Source organism: Alexandromys fortis, unplaced genomic scaffold (genome assembly GCF_014885135.2).
Source record: "Alexandromys fortis isolate MF-2015 unplaced genomic scaffold, M_Fortis_MF-2015_v1.1 scaffold_154, whole genome shotgun sequence".
Classification (NCBI taxonomy): domain Eukaryota; kingdom Metazoa; phylum Chordata; class Mammalia; order Rodentia; family Cricetidae; genus Alexandromys; species Alexandromys fortis.
Genome location: NW_026068040.1, coordinates 3,731,765 through 3,749,886, shown reverse-complemented (window position 1 = coordinate 3,749,886; position 18,122 = coordinate 3,731,765). Strand labels below are relative to the sequence as shown.

The window sequence follows — 18,122 nt, the reverse complement described above, 5'->3', positions numbered from 1 at the left end:
AATTATCTCATCTACTTTTTGCCTCTGGGCGTTTTCCTTTTCTTATTTCTGTATATCTTACGTTCATTCTTATTCTGTGGCTGGTGGTGTAGCTGGGTGACTGGCCCCTAGCATCCTCCTCGCCTTGTTCTATTGCTCCTTCATTGTTCTCTCCTTGTTCTCTCTCTCTCTCTCTCTCTCTCTCTCTCTCTCTCTCTCTCTCTCTCTCTCTCTCTCTCTCTCCCTCCCTCCCTCCCTCCCTCCATTCCCCCAGATTTCTCCTATTTACCCTCTCTACCTGCCAGCCCCGCCCGTTCAGAGCATTATTAGACCATCAGGTGTTTTAGACAGGCAAAGTAATACAGCTTCACAGAGTTAAACAAATGCAACATGAAAGAATTCAACCCATCTTTGCATCATTAAACAAACGTTCCACAGCATAAATGAAGGTAACACATCTTAACATAATATTCTACAACAAATTACTGCCACTGTAGGCCCATGGATGCCACAGCGATGTCACAGCATTCCTCCCCAATCTCTGGCTTTTGCATTCTTTCCTTTTTCTCTTCTGTGCTGTTTCCTGAGCCTTGGCAGTGTGTACATCTGTGTGTAGAGTGTGTGTGTGAGTGTATGTCTGCATATGTGTGTATGTCTGTGTAGAGTGTGTGTGAGTGTATGTATGTCTGTATGTTGTGTGTTTGTATGTGTGTAGAGTGTGTGTGAGTGTACATATGTCAGTATGTGTGTGTTTGTATGTGTATGCATGTGTGTGTGTATGTCTCTGTGTATAGTGTGTGTTTGTGTGTATGTGTGTGTATTTGTGTGTGTGTGGTGTGATATAGATGCCCCATTTAGGACTGAGGACTTGTGGTTTTGTCCATTTTGACTGTTCTTGAGTCTCTACATTGTGCTGCCTGCTGCAGAGAGAAGCTTCTCTGGCCCAGATGGAGAGTGGTCCAGATTTACAGAGTGACTTTCTGGCATGGCTACGTTGAGTTGAAAGATGGTGTTCTCAGATCTCGCTGGCTTCAGAAGTCTCCGTGAGCTGCTGTGTGGGAGGCATGGGTGGGATCTGTTAGCCTGTCACCTCAGGGTTCTTGGGGTTTGGAGTGTGGAGAGGGGAGGTTATAGGTCCTTTCCTGGCAGGTCTCTGGACTCCACCGTGGCCTCCTCTGTCTTGGAGTGTGACACTCTGGCTGAAGCCCCAGTTCTGCAAAGAAGAGGCCTGTCTTGTGTTTCTTGAAATCTGTGTCAGTTTGATGGTTTTCAGAAGCACTAAAACACCCTTGTCACCATCCATCCCATCTTTTGGGATTGAGAAATAAGAATCTTCCTCATGCTCAGTAACTGAATTGAAAACACAGACTGTTTAGTGCTCTGAGCACATGATTAAATTGTTAAACAGCAAAATTAGAGGGCAAAACTGAGTCCCCACAAGGATAAACTGGTGAGCGATGCTGTTTTGTGTTTCTCTTCTGACTTGGCCGAGGAGGAATCCTCGAAGGACAATAAGATGCTCACTGCCTGATATTAGAAAACACCAATTCCAAATAGAATCATAACTTTCACCATTACCAACGCAGTCCTCATATGTGTATCCGCGCTTGCTAAAACAGTTTACCAAAACGCTGAGAGCTTTGCTTAGGTAACTGTAACTGATGGCTGTGGTCGTCAGCTTTTCTAACTGCTCTAAAGAAGTCCGGAGCAGAAAGCGCCGATCTCATCTTACACAGTGTATCAGTGAGGAAATCCAGGGCCAGAGCTGAAGCAGGAGCCCAGGGGCAGGAACTGAAGCAGAGATCAAAAGAATTCTGCTTCCTATTTTGACCCCCCTGGCTTGTTTGGCTACTTTTTTCTTTTACACAGCTCAGCCCCACCTGCCTAGGGATGGCTACACCCTCGTGCCCTTTGTTCCTTAGTTAGCAATCAAGGAGCTGTTCTACAGACTTGCCCACAGGCCAATCAGGTGGAGGCAATTCCTTAGCTGGACTTTCCTCTTCCCAGGTGACTTTAATTTGTGTCAAGTTGACAAAAAGCCAACCAGCAGGATGAATATCTAAAGGCCATTAGTGTAGTGATATTTTGTGTTTGAACAAATAAAGCTTGCCTGAAGGTTAGAGGGCAGAGCTAAGCCACTAGAGGCCAGGCAGTGGTGGCTCACACCTTTAATCTCAGGACTCGGGGTACAGACAGAACTCTGTTGGGTCAAGGCCATCCAGGGCTACACAAAATTGATTGAGTCTAAAAGAGAAAGGGAACACACACAAAGGTGATCGCAGCACTTGGAAAAATATATCTTTAATCCCAGCACTAGGGAGGAGGAGACAGGAATTGACATGGCTGGGAGGAGAACAGAATATAAGGCAGGAGGAGACAGGAGCTCACTGCAGTCTGAGGAGACAGGAGCTCAGTGCGGTCTGAGGATGCAGTCTGAGGAGACAGGAGCTCAGTGCAGTCTGAGGAGACAGGAGCTCAGTGCAGTCTGAGGAGACAGGAGCTCAGTGCAGTCTGAGGAGACAGGAGCTCACTGCAGCCTGAGGATGCAGTCTGAGGAGACAGGAGCTCAGTGCAGCCTGAGGATGCAGTCTGAGGAGACAGGAGCTCAGTGTAGCCTGAGGAGGCGATCTGAGGATAGGATCACTCTTAGGTCTGAGCATTGGTAGAAGAACTCTTTCATGGCTGGTCCTTATGTTTCTCTGATCCCTCGGCTTTTACTGATAGCTGACTCTGAGATTTTATTGTAAATACCAATTAGAATTCATGCTACACATTAGTAAGACCTTGTTAGAGTTTGGAGACAATTTGAATAGTCACTATGTCAGCTTGTACACAAGGTTTTTTTTTTTAATACATAAATTGCATTCTAGCAAATTAAACCAATGAATAAATACTTCCGTAATTACAGTTCAGTATTGGACCTTGGATCCCAGTTGTCTCTGCCTTGGCTCAATTATTTTAATATTAAAACTAAATTTCTGAATGTAAAAAGTGATTATTACTAGCAGCATGATTAACTTTAGTAAATTTATTTTTAGCCATTAGTCTTGAGGGCAGTTTGATAATCAGGTTTCGTTAGGTCGGTGACGTTATTTTGTGTGCATGTCTGCATGTGCGCAGTGTATGCTTGTGTGTGCCTGTGGAAGATAGGTTGGTGTAAGATGTCTTCCCCCTTTGCTCTCAACCTTATTTTTTGAGACAGGGTCTCTCACTGAATCTGGATCCTACTGATTGGCTAAGTGTAGCTGACTAGTGAGTCCTGGGATCCTCCAGCCTCTGTCTGCTAAATCTGTGATGACAGGAACTGCAGCTACCACTTTTCTATGGGTCCTGGGGATTTAAACTCAAGTCCTACTGTGTGTATAGAAAGCCTTTGTTCTATGAAGCCATTTGCCCAGATCACCGTGTCTCTGACACCCCGCTCAGTAGCTTTAGAGCTTTGGGGCCATTTCCGGGCCTCCCAGTCACCTGGCAGCAATAATGGAGGTTAAAGGGGACACTTCTGGCTTCTGTCTTAGTTACTTTTCTGCTACAGTAACGAGAAACCATGACTAGGCAACTTATTGGCTCACGGTTTCAGAGGGTGAGTCTATGGGGAGCTGGAGGAGTAGCTGAGAGCTTACATGTCAAGACCACATGTGCAGAGAGCTAACTGGGAATGGCGTGGGTTTTGAAACATCAAGCTCCGCCCACAGTGACATATATCCTCCTAATCATTTCTAACTGTTCCCCATCTAGGGATTAAACATTCAAGTATATGGGCCTATGGGGGCCATTCTCATCCACACCACCGTATCTGGCAACATTACTTCCCAGTTTCTATTGAATAGAACTCACTTTCCTTATGAAAGTAGAAACTGGTTGTTATTTCCACCATTTTCATTTTTATCCAGTTAATTAATCCAGGAAGTATTAATTAGTTATACTATATCAGGGCCTGGTGTAGGTCATGGGCATATTTTGATGAACAATACTGACAGAATTTCCTGTCCTTAGAAGTTTTAGTCACAGGAATTGGATAACAAAATCAATGGGGAGATTATCTGGTGAGTAGGAAGCTGGGAAGAAACATGATAGAAAAAAAAAGCAGGCTGGGCAGTGGTGGCGCACACCTTTAATCCCAGCACTTGGGAGGCAGAGGCAGGCGTATCTCTGTGAGTTCGAGACCAGCCTGGTCTATAAGAGCTAGTTCCAGGACAGGCTCCAAAAACCACAGAGAAACCCTGTCTCGAAAAACCAAAAAAAAAAAAAAAAAAGCACAAGAAACAGAACCAAAGGGAAGCTCAGCAGGAAAAAGCACTTCCGCCAAGCTTGCCATCCCAGCTCAACACCCAGCACCCTACAGTAGGAGACAGTTGATTCCTCATGCTCACAGTGGCACGTGCCTTTCAAAATGACTGAAGTTGTTGAAAAAGAAGAGATAAGGGGTGTTGCTGGAGGGGGTGAGTTCACACAGGAGGTCAGGGAAGACCCACTCAAACAGATGTTGTCTTGGGAAGACATTGTGACTCCCTAATACATACACACAGCTTGAGTCGGCTTTCCCTCATTTCCAGTTGGCCAGTCTTCCCTTCTCCAGAAACTTGCTAACGATGGGGAATGATTTGGAGTTTTATTACTTTAGAAATGTCAGTGTTAACAAGCGGCTGTTTCCTCGTTCTCTTTCTCCACCTTCCTCAGCTCCCTTTGAATGTCTCTGCCATGGTTCCTGAAGGACACACTCTAAAAGCAAAGCGAATACTGTTGAGAAGTCTTCCTAGCAGAGGCAGAGGGAAACCCGGGGGAGGTCGACTGAGGCTAGAGAAACAATCATGGTATTTGCCCCTTGGGAAAGTCTTGTGTGCCTCAAAGTTTGGTTGATGAAGAAGGACTCTTGGATTCATTCACTCACGCCACAGGCAATAGGGAGAAAATACTCTTTAAAACCTTCAATGAGGTAGCAATTTATTTATCTCTTTCTTTTTAGTTTATGAAAAGGTCGACATTTATGTGTGTGTGTGTGTGTGTGTGTGTGTGTGTGCATGTGTGTCATGGCGCACATGTGGAGGTCAGAGGGCAACATTTTAGGAGCTGGGTTTTACTTGTACCCTGTGGGCGCCAGGGATCAAACACAGGTTGTTGACTAATGTTCCGTTACTTGCTGAGCCATCTTGCCATACTTTTTATTTTTATTTATTTAAAAAATTAAAAAAAAAATTAAACACAGAATCTTGTTATGTAGCTCAGGCTGGCTTTGAACTGCCCTACTTGGGTCTCCCAATGCTGAGATTACAAGCTTTTACCACCCTGATCCCATTTCAATTTAATCACTAAGTGGTGGCAGAAGATAATCAGTTATAAAATCACACAATGTTTTCAGTATGAGGTTTTAAAAATACTTTATGTGAGCATGCCTGAGTGTGTGTCCTGTGCAGCACATGCAGAACTGGTGGAGGTCTGAGGAGGGCGTCAGATCCCCTTGTGGGTGATCCGCCTTGTGGGTGCTGGGAACTGAACCCCTGTCCTCTGAAAGAGCAGCCAGGGCTCTTATCCACTGACCCATATCTCAGCCCCTCCAGTACAAGTTTAAATTCTGTATGCTTTAGGGTGTAAAACGTTATTAAACTTGTGCTTTTATAACCCATGTTTGCTCCAGTTTCCAATTATTTTTGGTGGTTAGCAGTCAAGGACAGCAGGTTTGTATTCACAGGGTCAGGCTGCGCCCCAAAGGGTAAGAAGTGTGAACAAACAGGAAGCCTGCCGCTGTTCACCAGAAGCCCTGCAGAAGCTGGCGGAAGATTACAGCGTCAGACTGAGTATTTATGCCTAATGAGAGGCAGACACTAATACAAGTTCAAGGTAACTTTGTGGCAAGTTATCCAGTCTCTTTGCTCCAGGCCCCTCACCGAAAAAAACGAGGACACCACAGGGTTAAAGTGACGACCAGTCTGACTAAATTCACAAAGGTATCTACGGTGATGGTATCAAAACTCTTGTGAAGTCTAGTGTGCAGATAAATCTCTAGGACTGGTGAGAAGGCTCACCAGGCAAAAGCACTTGTCAGACAAGCCAGGCAACCCCTGTATGATCCCCAGAACCTGCTTAAAGTCGGAAGGAGAGAACTGACTACATAAAGTTGGCGTCTGACTCCACATGCATGTCATGGAATGAGTGTGCACACACTCCACAATAATTCTTTTTCTTTTTTTTTCTTTTTCTCAAAAGGCCAGAAAAGGGCACCAGATCTCATCATAGATGGTTGTGAGCCACCATGTGGTTGCTGGGAACTGAACTCTGGACCTCTGGAAGAACAGTCAGTGCTCTTTACCTCTGAGCCATCTCTCAGCCCCCCCCTTTTTTTTAAAGAAAAAGATAAATCTCTCATAAATTTGATTTTACCATCAAAACCTGCTCTGGCGAGTTTTATTAGCTCGGTCAACACAGAAAGGTTTATTAAACCCTCATTCTGTGTCTTGGAATTCAGTTGATCTTAATCCAGGTCTTGTAATGGACGGAAAAGATTCCCAATGTCATTAAAACTCTAGTACATCATGCCAGATGGTCAGACTTTTAGAAAGGTTTTTGTGCAGCCTGCAGGGCGCTCGGGTCAGGTGGGAAGGCGGGAGGACCTGGGCGCAGCGCCCGAGGTTTAGAAGCCGGAACTCCGGCTCCGCCCAGGGGTTGGCGTTTAGACCCCTGCCGGGCACTCCGCAGCCAGCGTGGCCGCGCCCTCCCGGAACTGGCGGCCGGCACGGCGGTGCGAGCGATGGAGGTCCTTCCCGCGGGCGGGACGCAGGAGCCTCTGCTGCAAGCTGAGGCGGCGGCGGAGCTCTCGGCAGCCGAGGGCGACGAGGAGCCGCAGCCCCACGGCCGCACGAGTCGCACGGCGTCCCTAGTGAGCGGGCTGCTCATTGAGCTCTACAGCTGCACCGAGGAGGATGAGGTGGCAGCCGGCGGGGACCGTGCGTCCCGGGGTCGCCCCCCGCGCAGCGACAGCCTGGATAGTTCCACCGAGACCTCGGGTTCCGACGTATTCCTGGGAGGTCGAGGCGTGGGCGACTCCCGAGTGCTGCAGGAGCTGCGGGAGCGGCCGAGCCTGCGGCTCCAGAAGCAGTACCTGCGGCAGAAAGGTGAGCGGCGGCGCGGGGACTCCTGCCCATCTGTGCCACTTGCCCACCTGCGCCACCGACTCTCCTTTCTTCCTAAGTAACCTGTCTACTTTGCGCTGTTTGCGCCCCCAGCCAACCTGCCCTCTGCGCCACCTGTCCACCTGCGCCATTTGCGCCCTTGCCCACCTGCGCCAGCTACCCACCTGGACGCTGGCGCCTTGTTGCAAACCCGGAGAGTGTGATTACTGGGGACTTACAGTCACACTTTCACTGCGTCTGTTTCCTTCCACTCTGCGACTGTGGCTCAGACCACAGTCTAGTCTCCCCACCTCCCTCAGTCCCTCAGGTGCCCAAGGCCCGAGACAGTCTAGATTCCAACTTCACCTGAACAGCTGTTAGGACTAGTTTGGAGTTTCTTCCTTGTTCACAAGAAGTTATCTAGAGGGCGCTGGGAGGAGAGAAACAGACGACTTCCAGGACTTTCCACCCCGTCCCTTTCCTAGCCACCCACTTGGAAAGGGTTTAACTAGGGAGGCAGAATAATTCGATAATGCAGTTTCGCTGCAGGTTTAATCTGGATCTCTGGAAAGGACTGAGTGGAGAGTCTGAGCGCTTGGGCGTCACGATGCATTTAACTGCTGCAACCTTCCGCCAGCCTGGAGAGCTGAGAAATGACCTTGGTTTCCTCGGAGCAGAGCCTAATTTGCTACGTCTTTTGTTATCAAACTCCGAGGCTCACGTTCTGGTTAGATGATGATTATTCATCCTCCATACTGATAGCTTGTGTTTCAGGCATCAGTACTAGCTGCAGTTGCCTTTGTGCATTCTTACAAAACGTAAGGTGTGGGGGCAGAGGGCAAGCCACCCTCACGTTTCTTGCGAGTATCATCTTTGTGCTAAGTGACCCAGGGAGGGATAAAGCGAATTATACATACAGTGTTCATGCACCGACAATGTCCAGTCTAGCTGGTTCCAGAAAACAAAACAAAAAAACAAACTAGAAAAACGATAAATCTGTCTGCTTTCTCCTACCTCTGTAAACCGTTTTCAGCTTCCTTTTCTGGCTTCCTGGTCAAGTTTTCCCCTGCAGTTGACTATGGTACTTTGACTGGAGTTGGGTCATTTTATTTTATATGATTATCCAGCTGTGGTAAGAAGTGCGTCTGTGCCCAAACTCTTGCTACGGGGCAATAGTTCAGACTCCAACAGAATCCGTTCTGAAAATTTTGATTTGATTTCCTTGTTTGAGAGAGCTGTTCACATTTCACTACCAGGAAACTTTGGTGGCTGCTCATTTCCTTTTGGTAGAGGGAAGCTGGCCAGCCGAAGTTTGCAGGAGAGGTGGGCAGTTTGCCAGTGGGCGTCGGCACTCTACTAATCACTCACGGGACCTGGAGGAGTCCATTTCTCCCCAGTTTTCATCCCATTGCTCACCCAGTTGCCCGCGTACCCTTTCTTTCCGTGCAGTTGACTGCGTTGGTTGAAGAAGATGCCACATAGTGACGTACTGTCTCTGTTGATAAGCATCCCTAGAGCACCGGTTAGACAGCCGGGCGATCCCCGCAGTTGTTCGCTGAAATGATGCTCGTTGGGTTTGATTGTTTTCAGCCTCAGAACCCAGCCATTCCGACGCAAGTCTAGGTGCTGTGCTCACTGGGTTTCACACAACGCTGATAACCTGAGTGGTAATTTTCTTCTCTCACTGTTGCCGGTTTCACTGATGCATCAACACAGCACCTTCCCAGCTAGCGTGTGTGGGTCTGTGGTTTAGGGGGCGGTAACAAGATGGCTTCTGAAGGAAACCGGGTTGTGTGTGGTGAGGGTTTGAACTTTGGAGTCAGATTCCCTAGTTGACATGCTGCTACTGTTTCTAGCTAGCTGTAAGGCTTTGGGCCTACGTTAATGTGTGTTAAGTGCTCAAATTAGAGATAATTTTCATTATAAACCCACTTATTTTATAAGGATAAAATTCCTTAGGAAATTGGTCAGTTTTCCAGTTGACCAGTTTCCTTTGTTTCTTAGTGAGAAACAGGAGTTGACACGGAGACAATTCTGCCTGTATTATGTTTTTTTAACCATAGATATTACCATGGGAGACATTTCTACGTTCCCATACATAATACAGAGAAATGAAGAGTCGTAAATACTTTAAGAAACACCAAAAATTAGATAGGGTTTTCATATTATCTGTCTGTGCACCATCTATGTGCGGTGCCTGCCAAGGTCAGGAGGAGGTGTCAGATCCCCTGAACCTGGACCTACAGGCAGTTGTTAGCCCGGGTGTGTGCTAGGATTTGAACTTGGTCCTTTGGAAGAGTCAGTCAGTGATCTTAATTGCTGAGTCATCTCTCTAGCCCAAGTTGTAGAGTTATTTGATCCTTTTAGAGGAAATACATTTTCTACCACATATGGAAAATTACTAGGTTCTAAATGAAATTTACTGAGAAGGTTATTAGAATACCATAGATTTAAAACTAGCACAGCCACATCCATCTACATCACAAAATGTATTTGCTTTTAACTGACAACTGATAAAGCTGTCTGTAGCTGGTTTCTAGTTTTTGTGGTCTTGGGGTCTGAACAACCGGAACCTCGCACGTGTTAGGCAAGGCCTCTACCACTGAGACGTCTTTTACCTTTTGTCTGTTTTTGTGTGTACATACATGTGCATGTACAGCCCAGTGTGCCACCATGACCGCGTTTTTATGTGGGTGCTTGGCTAGGTGAGTTTGCATTGCTGTCTCCACAGCCCTTGAGTTCTTGAGACTGGATCTTAGTTGCACTGTCTGGCTTTGAACTAGGTCGGGATCCTCCTGCCTTAGTCTCTTGAGTAGGCAGTGTTTTAGGCCCATAAGCATCGGAAGGTAAATGTGCACCTGGAGTCTTTGCTTACATGTTACATGCGGCATCAAGGATGGCATTTATCTGAGAGAATTTGTCTCATGAGTACAGTGGGACATGAATGGGTGCTTCACTGGACTGGGATGCCTTGGCTGAATATGTACAAGTTGTCTTAGATGAAGAACAAGAAGGAGTGGGTTTTAATGCATTTTTCTACATAGGTAACTTTCGGCTAGTAGCACACTGGGGGCTTATCTCTCTCTTTCTTTCCCAATAGACTCTAGTGAGCTGAGGACAATCCTTCGAGAGCTGAAGTACAGGATTGGGATCCAGTCAGCGAAGCTACTCCGGCAGCTGAAGCAGAAAGACAGACTTCTGCATAAAGTTCAGAAGAACTGCGACATTGTGACCGCCTGCTTGCAGGCTGTGTCGCAGAAGAGAAGTGAGTCCTGGGGTCTTGGGTATTTGTCCCTCCTTGGCCACTTTTGCTGGTAGTGAAGCTGCAGCAGGCACTGCTTTGCTGTAGTTTGAAAAGTTCAGGAACCTACCAAATAATACAGCTTCCTAATGAATGCTTTGTGCCTAGTGTTAAATCCTAGTTTTGTTATTCACCATTTGAGGGGAATAACCAGAACAATAGAGAAAACACTTCTGTCTGACGATGGTTACTGTTTATGCGACAGCAGGTGCCTCAACAAGCACCCAATTGATGTCACTTAAAGTCATGTCCTTGGCTTCCTTAATCTCTGTGCTCTAATGAGATATTAAACAATTGGCCTAGCCAATGAGGGCCGCTTACAGCCTGCTCTGAAATCTAAGAAAGGCAAAGCATTTGAACAAATGAAGCCTGTGTCTTGCGGTACCCACTTTCAGCTAAGAGCTGCCTAGCTTGTTAACGGAACTGAACTGCTCAGCTACTGATCCATCTTCATTGATATTAAAACTTTTCAGTTGATTTTGTAATTCTCCGTACATTTGCATTGTGTTTGATTCTGCTAACGTGTCCCTGTTTCTGTTTTGCCTTCTTTGTTGACACGCAGCCTGGCAGAGTGGGGTTCAGGTATGGCAAACGCAGGCTCAAGAGTTGCTACCATCAGATGCCTGGGGCAGTTTCTTGGGTGCATGTCAGAGTGGTTTTTTCTTTTTACTTTCGCCTCTGTCATGTTTTATATGTAAACAGATTGAAGGTGTTTTTTTTTTTTTTTTGCTTTGTTTTGTTTTAATTTAAAAATCAAGATGTGTCTGTTTTCATAAAACAGATTCCAGGGCTTAATTAGTTAGTTTGTAATAATAGCATTATTAGCTTAAAATCCCATCTGATGGTGAGTTTCCTGCCTCTCTTCCATATATTGCTGTTTGCTAGTCTCTATTTATTTACAGTTTTGGCTGAGAGGTTTCATGTAATGCATTTGAAGCAGAATGCGGTTCAGTGATCACAGTGGTCATGAGGGTCCACACCAGGAGGAGGGCAGTGGAGTAGGCAAACTTTCCTCTAGTCAGGAGCTTATCTGGCGAGCCAGAGGAGGGTGAAGGAAGCGGGTGTGTGCATGGATCTGCATGCATGTATGTCTTTGTAGAGTTGGCATGCATTATGCATGATCACTTTTCATGGATTCTGACTCACTCAAATGTGCTAAGTAAACATGATTTCCCCTCTTTTCTAGTAGGAAAGACTGGTTTTGATTTCTTTCTTTCAACTTTGTGTCTATCTACTTAATTATTAGCTTTTCTGTAAGAAGTTAAAAGCACAAGCTGGTGGAAGCATGGAGTTCTGATGCGGAGGGAAGACACGGGGAAGGGTGGGGCAGACGAGAGGAGCCGGAGCTTGCTGGACTAATGGTAGATTTTAGATGTATTTGATTGACAGAAGGATTGACATTTGTGTTTTTCAGACAATGTGCCCACCAGCGCCAAACTCAACTTGTGAGTCTGTGACTGTGTCCTTATATATTTTAAATTATGTCTCTTAATTCTATCCCTTTTTTTCTTTCATTGTAGAGACTGTGGGGCTGTCTGGAGCCTTTCCCAACAAGCTCAGTTCTTTCCTTGGTAATACAAGTGCGTTAGCATTGCAGCCTCTCACTCACTGCTACTCTTAAGTTCCACTGCCGTTCAGAACAACTGTTCCTGCTTTAGTAGCAGCTGGCAACAACACAGTCAAATATTCAGTGTGTTGACTTGTTTTATTAAATGCAAAAGTTGGGATTAGGGAGATGACTTGGTGGTTTAGGGTGCTTGAATGAGGATCTACTGAGTCGGATCCCCAGAACCTAGGTGGAAACAGCTGCTTATACTTTACAGTTCCTTACAAACGCCTCACGGCAGTGTCTCAGTTACTGTCCTGTTGCTGTGAAGAGACACCATGGCCGGTGCATTTTATAAAAGTGAGCATGTGTTTCATTTATTCGGGGGTTTGCTTACAATTTTAGGGGACTGGCCCATGACCATCATGCATGGTGGCAGGCAGGCATGGTGACAAAGCTGAGAGCTTTCTTCTGGTCCTGCAGGTGAGACACACAGAGAGAGGGAGAGGCAGAGGGAGAGACAGACAGACACAGAGAGAGTCAGAGAGAGACAGGGCCTGCCCTGGACTCTTGAGACAAGGTCACACCTTCTAATCCTTAATCGTTCACCACCTGGGAACCAGACACTCAGACACTCAAATATACAAGACCATGAGGACCATTCTCATCGAAGCCACCACAGACAGTGTCTCTTCATTAAAACTGGGGCAGGAATAAGAAAAGCACGGTCTGCCAAGTGTGGTGGTATGTCTGTGTGCGTAGCTCTCAGGAGACCGAAGCAGGAGGATCAAGATTATGGGATAAGTCCAGGCCACACGGTCATACTCTAGCTCCAAAAAAAAAAAAGGTCAGGGTCAATGTTTGTCTTATAGAAAAATGTGTCTTCTTTCTATATCACCTAAGAGTATCTATTTTAATAAACATTTTAATACTGATTAAAAATACCAGCATAGCTGTGATCATTTATTGAGTATATACCTTATGCCCAACTATTGTCTTATGGTACCTCCTTTAGGGACCTTGTATTAGAATACTGAGATTCCACGAGTTTAGCTATTTGCCCAAAGTCACACTACTGAGTGATTGAGAAAGAATTAGAAGATAGAGCCCTCAAAAGTCCACGTTTTCCACCATAAGCCACAAGCGCTCTGTTTCTTCCTCTAGTTCTATGATATTGTTACAGCATTGCCGAATTCTGTAGTGTGCAGAAAACAAGGTAATCCCTGGTTTATAGCATGCTCTGCTCTAGTACAGCCTGCACAGGAAGGAAATGCTTATCTCGGCTAAATGATTGGATCGTACAAACGTAGTTTGGCGTGTAGGAAAACCCACTTAAAGGCTCTAGGACAATGAAAGGAACCAAAGGAATGTTGGGTCAGGAGGATCAAGAGTTTGAGTTCAGACTGTGTTACGTAGTGAGACCCTGTCTCAAAAAAAAAAAAAAAAAAAAAAAACAACAAAAACAACATAAAACCACCTCTAAACTCTAAACAAGCAAACACCATGGTGCAGGATCAGTACTTGTCTGATGGAGGAGATATTTCCCTCATAGTTCCCTAAGGATGGGCTGTTGAGATATTTACGTGTTTTGCTGAATCTCCTTTTCCTGAAAGCAGAAGCCATGTTCTTAGCCTCACATAGCTTTATAATCTGCTTTGCAGATTTTAGGTGGAAGGCTGCTACAAATCAAGCAACAAAACAGAGCTGTAACTTTAAAGCTGAGATGAGAGGAAGCATGAGCAAAGTATGAATATATGTGGCCATGTCAAAGCCTTGCTGACCACACATGGGCTTATCAGAGAGCTGGCAGCCTTGCTTTAGTAATGAATCTGCTGTAGCATCCTGCATCTCGTTTCTTATAAATGCCTACAAGATCCAAATGCCTTGTCAAATAGGTGAATGTCCATTGTGTGTTTATGTGCTGGTGGTCATGTGTGTGCAGGTATGCATGTGTGCCGTTGTGCATGTATGCACATGTACAGGCATGTGTGTGTTGTGCACATGTGTGTGCCTGTACGTGACGGTCAGAGGCCAGTGTTTGGGAGTTGGTTTTGTCTCTCTACTGTATGGGACCAGGGGACTGAATTCAGGTGCATAGGCTTGGAGACCAGACCTTTCTCCTCGGAGCCAGCCCACTAGCTCTAGACACTGTTCTTCAGTCTGTTGTTTTGTTTTGTTGTGGTGTTGCAATAGTGAACAGTTTTCTTTCAGTCATGGCTTACACAACTAAAATGGATCTAAATGCCTAAGCAGGCTGGCAGACATAGTTAAAAGTCCAGGGACATGTAACAGATCCAGGTGCCCGGACAGAATCTTTGCAAAGGACAGTCACTGCTGACCAGTTTGTCCTCCAGCCAGCAACCCCGTGTGAATGAATGGATTTATTCTCCCAGAGCTCCAGAAACTCCAAAGTTCACTTTCCTTGGTCCCTTGGGCCTCCTGCTTGGTAGGAATCAAGAAATAAATTCTTTGTATGTGAACAAGGGCGAAATTCTGCAGAAGGAGAAGGATCGGGTGGCTCTGAAGTGACCGTGGTACCGACAGTCTGCTCAGTTTGTTGGTGCAGTGTCTCTGTGTGTTTAATTTTGCTCATTACTAGTGTAAGCCAACACCTTTGCATGATATTATTGGCTGTCCTGGTACCATTTTGTGTGAGGTGCCCATTTCCCTTGATAAACAGTCTGACATTTTCTTACAGATTTGATGGGATTCTATGTCACATACATGTCTTACAAAGTGTCCCTATTTGTTTATTTTTTGTCTTTTCACTCTTATGAGTGTTACTAACTGAGCAACAGTGCTAAGTTCTATGGAGTAGATTCCACAGTCATGTGATCTGTGCATTCAGAGAGTCCATGCTCACTAGGGCCTCTCCAGTGGTTCAATGCTCTGCGGTTGATGTCTTAAAGTCCTCAGTTTTGACGGGAGGTGGTGGCAGGAACAAGGTTTAATGTAAACCAAGGTGGCTTTGACCTCAGGCTCATTATGTCGCTGGAAATGACCTGGGACTTGTTTTAATTTGTTAACCTTTTGAATAATTTAATAATTCTCACAAAATATTTTGATCATACTCACCCCTAGTACATCTCCTGCCCCCTTCTTCCTTCCCTGGCCCCTCTTATCACAACCAATCACCCTTTTAACCTCTTGGTGAGAAAAGAAATTTTGTGTGTCTCACTGAATTTACTTAGTGTTGCTTATGTGAGCATGGGCGTGGGGATTGTTTAATGCAGCATGGGCAGCTGACACCAGCGACTACACCACTGAAGATGGTTCTTCCTCCTCCACCATCCTATGCTAACCGCTCCTTAGCGAGGAGCAGCGGGGCCGTGAGATCTATCTTCCTCCCCTAGTCATGACAAGATGTTGAAGGACCCAATCTTCTGTTGATAACTACAGCTGCTGAGTTCATGAATGCCAATGTCACGCTGTGTCTAGGAGACGGCTTTGTACAACACTCCTTCCCATCTTCCAGCCCTTACCTCCCTTCTGTCTCTCATTTCACGGTGTTTTCCTGAACCTTGGAGGGGGCGACGGTGGTATTTCCGGATGAGTAACTGTCACTCACTCAACAGTCACGTATTCTCAGAACTCTGACTACTTATGAGTATCGGTCATAAGTTCTTTCCACCGTGAAGCCAGGCTTCTCTGACCGTGACTGACAGTAGCATACTTACAGGTATAATAAATATTTAGAAAGTAATTCGAGGGCACAAGACCTCAGTGTAGCAATTACAGGTATAATAAATATTTAGAAAGTAATTCGAGGGCACAAGACCTCAGTGTAGCAAGACAACAGTAGTAGCTTGCCCCCCGGGGTGCATGGAGTGGACCTCAAATGCAAACACAAAACAGTTGGTTATTCCCATAACAGTCATGCTGTTATTGTACCATCGGATATATTTTACCTGGCAGTTTGATTGTATAGCATGCAGCATCCACAGCAAGTTGAATTATTGGTGCATCCCACTCACTGCCCCAAGCAGTTTGTAAAATACCTTCTGGAACCATGAACGCTAGCCAGCAGGGAGGAAGGTTCCAGATCCCTTCCTACTTGATTTCTCTATATGATTTTGAACTTTTGATCCTCCTGTCTCTACCGCCCAAGTGTTGGGATCCCAGGTGGGTACTGTTAGACCCAGTTTATGTGGTGTTGCAGAGCAAACTGGGTTTCATGGATGCTAAACCAACACTCTGCTGACCAAGTGACTTCCCCAGCCCTCAGTGTCTGGGAGGAGACTCCATAAGTCATGAAGTCAGCTTTGTGTTTAAGGCCGGTGCTTTTTCAGTCCTGTATAAGAAATATTTTCCTTCTTGTTCTTTAACCCCAAACTCAAGACACATCAGATTCCAGAGATTTTGTTTTATTTTGTTATTTTTATAGTGCTGTTGGCTCGAGCTGAGCCACAACCCCAGCCTAAAAGCTTTGTTATTTGTGATTATTTCCTTATCCTGGTCTAAACCCACATGTAGTTTCTTTCTGAAGTCATCTCAGTGCGCAACAGTCCTGTCACATAGCAGCTCTGCCACATAATCATATTTGTGGGCATAAAATTATTAGGAATATTTTGGGGGTGTTTTAGAGGTATAGCTCAGTGCTCAAAACTTGCTCGCTCATTCTTCACTCGCTAAATCAGTCGGTCTCCACTCACCCTCTCTCTCTCTCCCTCTCTCATACATATTTGGACCTGGCTCCTGGGTGTTCTTCCCTGGGTAAACTCTCTCTCCTAAGAAAGCATGAGTTTTCCTTTCTTTATAATTCTGCTTCATATATATATATATACATACATACATATATATATATACACACACACACACACACAAAAGCAACAATACATGATTCTGAAATACCACATAACAGTGTCAAGCCTGGTTGTGAAAGGCTGGGTAAAGTTTCTGTCTGAGATGAAAGCTCCCAGAAGATAAACCACAAGGTCTCTGGGGCCTGATCTGCTGTTGGGTTCCTGGGAGAATCACATGCTGTTCCTTTGCGGGAGTCAGAACAGTTAGAAGTGAGTCCTGCAGCTTAGGTCATGCTGTCCTGTAAAGCAGTTACCAAATGATCAGCTGGGCTGGAAGGGGCCTGCTAATTCTTTCCCATTCCTTGCTTAGTTAACTCTTAGCAGTGGGTGCATGCTAAGGAGCCAACGCTTAGCAGCACCTTGCCAGACGAAGTAGTTCAGATGGGAATTAGACCTGGCCCTCTGTCCTTCAGTGGGCTGCAGCATGTGTGTGTTTAAGTCAGTACAGGGAATTAGACCTGGGCCTCTGTCCTTCAGTGGGCCGCAGCGTGTGTGTGTGTGTGTGTGTGTGTGTGTGTGTGTGTGTGTGTGTGTAAGTAAGTCAGTACAGGGAATTAGACCTGGGCTCTGTCCTTCAGTGGGCTGTAGTGTGTGTGTGTGTAAGTCACCACAGTGTTCAGGAAGAAGTCCGTTCTCGTTCTCTCCTTCCACCTTGATGTTGGTTTTGGGGGAATCAGAGTCAAGTCATCAGGCTTTCGTGGCATGTGTCTTACTCACCAGCCCAGTGCACTCTCTCTTCCTTACTCTCCTATGATAGAGACGAAAGCAGTGCCTAGAAAATAGCAGCTGGGAGACCCCTTGTCCTCTGCTGTGATAACACCTGGCCAAAAGCAACTGGGAGGAAAGGGTTGTGTTACAGCTAATCGACTTCCATGAACTGGGGAGGAAAGGGTTGTGTTACAGCTAATCGACTTCCACGAACTGGGGAGGAAAGGGTTATGTACGGCTAATAGACGTCCACAAACTGGGGAGGAAAGGGTTAGGTACGGCTAATAGACGTCCACAAACTGGGGAGGAAAGGGTTAGGTACGGCTAATAGACGTCCACGAACTGGGAGGAAAGGGTTAGGTACGGCTAATAGAATGCCACAAAGGGAATTTAGGGCAGGAACTGACACAGATGCCAAGGAGGAGTGCTGCTGACTGACTGGCTTGCACCCCAGTATTTTGCTTAGCCTGATTTTGTTGTTGTTATTGTTTTGTTTGTTCCAGACAGGGTCTCGCTACGCGGCTCTGGCTGTCCTTGAACTCACCATGTGGCCTCAAAGTCGCAGAGATCCGACTGACTCTGCCTTCTGAGTGCTGGGATTAAAGGCCTGCACCACTATGCCCAACTCAGCCTGCTTTCTTTTTTTTTTTTTTTTTTTTTTTTTTTTTTTGGTTTTTTGA

At 45.8% G+C, this 18,122-nt stretch overlaps 1 protein-coding gene across 3 annotated transcripts in view; it reads left to right on the top strand.

Annotated features, from left to right (window-relative positions):
- Nucleotides 1–6,628: 6,628 nt before the first annotated feature.
- Tbc1d30 (TBC1 domain family member 30) overlaps nt 6,629–18,122 on the top strand; it is an 84,409-nt gene continuing 72,915 nt past the window's right edge. For 2 of the 3 annotated variants that reach the window (XM_050165520.1, XM_050165519.1), the window contains exons 1-2: nt 6,629–7,088; nt 10,186–10,350. In XM_050165520.1, the coding sequence (XP_050021477.1) occupies nt 6,725–7,088; nt 10,186–10,350 (529 nt within the window). In that variant the 5' untranslated portion in view covers nt 6,629–6,724. The remainder of the gene's footprint in view (nt 7,089–10,185; nt 10,351–18,122) is intronic. The other variant, XM_050165521.1, reaches the window with a different exon arrangement.